This window comes from Ruditapes philippinarum, unplaced genomic scaffold, assembly GCF_026571515.1.
Source record: "Ruditapes philippinarum isolate M1 unplaced genomic scaffold, ASM2657151v2 ctg9227_1_1_1_1, whole genome shotgun sequence".
NCBI classification, from domain to species: domain Eukaryota; kingdom Metazoa; phylum Mollusca; class Bivalvia; order Venerida; family Veneridae; genus Ruditapes; species Ruditapes philippinarum.
This window is the reverse complement of record NW_026852107.1, coordinates 31,290-35,610: the sequence shown is the minus strand read 5'-3', so window position 1 is coordinate 35,610 and position 4,321 is coordinate 31,290. Positions and strand designations below refer to the sequence as shown.

The following is a 4,321-nucleotide window of genomic DNA, read 5'->3' as shown; positions in this document are numbered from 1 at the left end:
TATTCTATTTATTGCATTGGGGTGAAATTGTGTCCTTTTACAAAATCTCATTTCTCACGTGGGCTTAAGTTATCACGCATGTTGTAGTCTTTACTTTAGAATTTCACAAGTGGTCAAGTTTCGCCTGGATTGCAAACGTTGTTATTTCTTTTTATCGGAGCTTTTAATACAATTTATACGCAATGCAAATACTTCCATTAAATAAAAAGCCCAACTCTACATGTACACTTTAATAAAGTTAATGCTGCTCTCCCCTGCTGATACATTTTTTATGGAAAGCACCTAGAAGAATATTAGGAAGTGTAATGGTTTCTTACATTCTTAATTATTTAAACAAGCATATAATCAGAATGAACAGGAACGTTTTTCTTGTTGCTTTTTGAAAATATATTTTGCACAGGCATTTAAAATTACACATTTTAGCAGTATTATTGATTTGGCTACTTGTATTTTTATCAAATACATGTTCTTAAAATTAAGAATGTGTAAACATGACAATACCCGAAAACGGAAGGGTCCTTGGCAATATTATGAAGGTTGGGGCAAAGATCAGGTACATATGTGAAAACGGATACAAACTGAAGGACAATAGGTATACATCTGTTGCTGAGTGTCTTAACACAGGTCATTGGAGTGCCAACGCTGAATGTGTGTTAGGTAAGCACTTTTTGAGATCCTAAAAGATATACAGGATCATTAGCTTGCTTATAGACTAAAACTAAACCTTTGGTGCAATTTATGAAAATATCATTTACAAAAACGTTAATACATTTTCTTGAATTGCATCTATAAGCTGTTTATTATTTAAGGATAATTTTTAAGAAATATATACCCTATTTAGCATTTCAATGTGCATATTATAAATTATTTAGTAGTATGTTTTACAATATGTCTTTTAAGTTAATTTAAATTGCACACATAGTATAAGAAGAATTAATTTCCCTTCTGAAAAACAAACATCAAAAGAAATATATGTTCATTATTTATTTCTAGTAATATAAAGTAAAACTGTGTAAGTTTTTATGGGTTTTTTTTATTTTGAAGAATCTTCATATTTTTTAAATGTACTTGAGTGAATGAAGAAATTTCTACAACAAAATTGAATAAAAAATATATCTAAAACGTTCCAGTAGCTCATTTTTTGTACAGGTTATTTAAAGCTTCATATAGCCTGATCTATGTTATGTGTCCGTTCCATTAATTAAGCACTTGTGAATTTACATAAACACAAATATTGATGATAATTCTTGAATTTTCAAGACGAAATATTTGGAACAAAATTAAGCTTACGCTTGAGACATAAAATAATTCAATTATTTACAAAATTGAAATTTATAAGGTGATGAAAATGAAAGAAATAAAGAGGATAAAACATCAACTCTTCACTTTAATTACTATTTTTTATTTCTTAGTAACGAAGTTTAATTTTCACTCCATATATGTGCAAAAATACGGAACAATTCTCGGTTCAATATTTTCAAGACCATTTCAGTCTTTAGTGCTTTGTTGATAAATCGGATAATTTCAGTTACTTACACCGGGACGATCTGGTCTGACTGGAGTTCGTGCAATGTTTCTTGTGGTGGCGGTATCAGAACTAGGAACAGATCTTGCACAGTTCCCACACTTAACAGCAATGACGTACAATGCTCACAGGATGATCCCGACTTTGAAAGCGAGACATGCAACAACCAAACTTGTCATGGTAATATAATAAACTCTACATTCTTTCAGTTAAAATTTATTGGTTATATATCAAAGTGACATTATGCTCATATTTTCATAGTCAAGTTGGGCTGAATTGACTTTTTATTTCAAAAGATTGATTGTCAAAATGGTGTTTGACCAACAGTTTATTTTGGAAAATGTTTAGGATAAAATTCAAAATCTGCCTATAATATAAAAAGACTGCTCCACTCTTTTTATAAACTTAACGTTTCAGGTAAGTTCTAAGCGAAATTTACAGAAATTCCGTTTCGATCCAGGGTTGTTTTATTGTTTATATGACGTTAATTATTATATACAACTGAGTATTTTCGCAAAACGTTTTCGTTAATGTACATTAACGAAAACATTTGGCGAAAATACTCATTTGTATTTGCATGGTGTTGTTTTAATAAGGTGAGAATGGGAACGGTCGATAACGTGAGTTTCCGTGATTTCAGTACCTTGTAATTGATAGATGAATGGAAGGTAAAACCGTTAGTCTACACACGGTTGGAAAATCATACTTATTTAGATACAAAATATTTATATAAATTAAAGTTATAATTTTGAAAGTTGCAGTTACTAACACCTGGGCAACCTGGACTGACTGGAGTTCTTGCAGTGTTTCTTGTGAAGGCGGTCAAAAGACAAGGAACAGAACATGCACAGTTCACACACAAAACGGCGATGACGTACAATGCTCACTAGATGATCTAGATTTTGAAACAGAGACATGCAACAACCAAACGTGTCAAGGTCATACGATATGATATATTCCTATATTCCTAGTTAAAGAGCAATATTTAATGTATTGCTTTTCCATATAACGAAAGTTTCTGGGAAAAATGCTCATTTGTATTTGCATGGCAAACACATGATTAAAAGTTTATTGTGCAGTTAAGGCAATGATAGAGAGATTTTCATCATATAGATCTGATAAAGTAATTTGTACTGGAAAATTAACAAGGAATTTCAGCGAATTTATTTATACCAATACGGTTTTTATTTATCCACACTTTCCTTATCTGGAATTTTTCCCAATCGGAACAAATACCGAAGTTTAACTCGATATTTAATGAATAAAATCCATCTGATATTGAACCATTCACCTCCGGACTGATCTAAGTTATTTCTTCATCTGAAATTACCATTCCTTATCCTGTTCTCTTCCTTGGGTTATACCTTCTCTCAAATCGTTTCATGTACTAGGTATTGCAATGCATTTAAATTAATGGGCATGATTTTCAGTTTGCACACAGTGGCATAATCATCTTTACTTGTATACAAAACATGATTATTAATAAAACAATCTGATTAAAAACAACTTTAAATAACGCTCCGCTTTTAGATCTAAAAGTGACCAATTACGAAGTTATTTCTGGCTGTGTTTCACATAACCAATCATCGGCGAGATTTCATAATTTTGAAAGCGATGTGGTTTCTAATTTTAACCATGGGAAAACTTATACTGAGAAGGAAATTGTCACGATTTCGAAAACAAACTTGCCGTTGTCCATATAGCCGACAGGTAAACTTGCAAAACGATCTCGCAAATTAAAAATTGACTCTATTTTAAACTCTTTTTTTTAAACAAAATTCAACAATTTGTTTAACTTCCATGGATAACGGTATTTTGATACCTTTTCTAATGCATATGTAAAAACCGGTTTGATTGCATGGCTAAAAATAGCTTTTTCGGGAAATCCGAATTATTAAGAAGGCGTAACATATACGGTCGTAATCACATCTACATAACACAAATAGGTAGATAAATAGGTAGAACTTTAGTCAGATTGATAAATAAAACTGATTATTATTAAGAGAGACATGTAGCCATCAAATTTGCCAAGGTAGTACAATGTTCTCTTAATTTTCCAAGTTCAAGAATTGTGTCTAGTATATTGTTTTAACAATTAATTTAACAAAACATGCTGGTTAAAAATTCCATTTTTATTATCATGTTTGAGACTTTATTTTTCATTCCGTGCTACTTTCTCCAAGTAATATACGCATGAAATCATATTTGGCCCTTTTTTAAAGAATTTTTCCCATATTTGCACAGGCAGTTAGGGTCAAATCCTGCCCTCAACGTGATTCGCCCCTGAAAACACGCTATCAAAACTATTTTAATATTTAAACACGAATGGGGCATCTATTACAACGATAAAACTGGTTTTCAAACAATTGTTATTAAATGATATTTTTTCTTTTATAGTGCCGACGATAGGAAATGATTGCACGGAAGATACTGACTGTGTAGAAACTAACGGCACATGCATTAGACATAAATGTTTTTGCAACCATTTTTATCGGTACAACGTGACGCAACAAAACTGCATAAAGGGTATTTATTTTGTTTGATAATGAGTTTTAAAATCATTTTACAATTCGTTAGTAAGCTACCTTTTCTTTTATTTTAGATAAAATATTCTGTACATTATCCAAATATATTTCAGGGAAATATTTTCTTTTATTTCAGATCCAATATTCTGTACATTATCGAAAAGTATTTCAGGAAAATATTTTCTTTTATTTTAGTTTATATATTTGGCACGGTATCTTATAGTAAAAAAAAACAAGAGGGCCATGATGGCTCTTGATCGCTCACCCGACC

The 4,321-nt window shown here is 31.1% G+C and overlaps 1 protein-coding gene across 1 annotated transcript; it reads left to right on the top strand.

Annotated features, from left to right (window-relative positions):
* Positions 1 to 336: 336 nt before the first annotated feature.
* Positions 337 to 1,705, top strand: LOC132749354 (thrombospondin type-1 domain-containing protein 1-like; the record flags this gene model as incomplete). Its single annotated transcript, XM_060739086.1, has 2 exons — positions 337 to 657; positions 1,529 to 1,705. Coding segments are annotated over exons 1-2 (343 nt in total), but the record flags the coding sequence as incomplete, so codon positions are not given.
* Between the last annotated feature and the right edge of the window lie 2,616 nt (positions 1,706 to 4,321).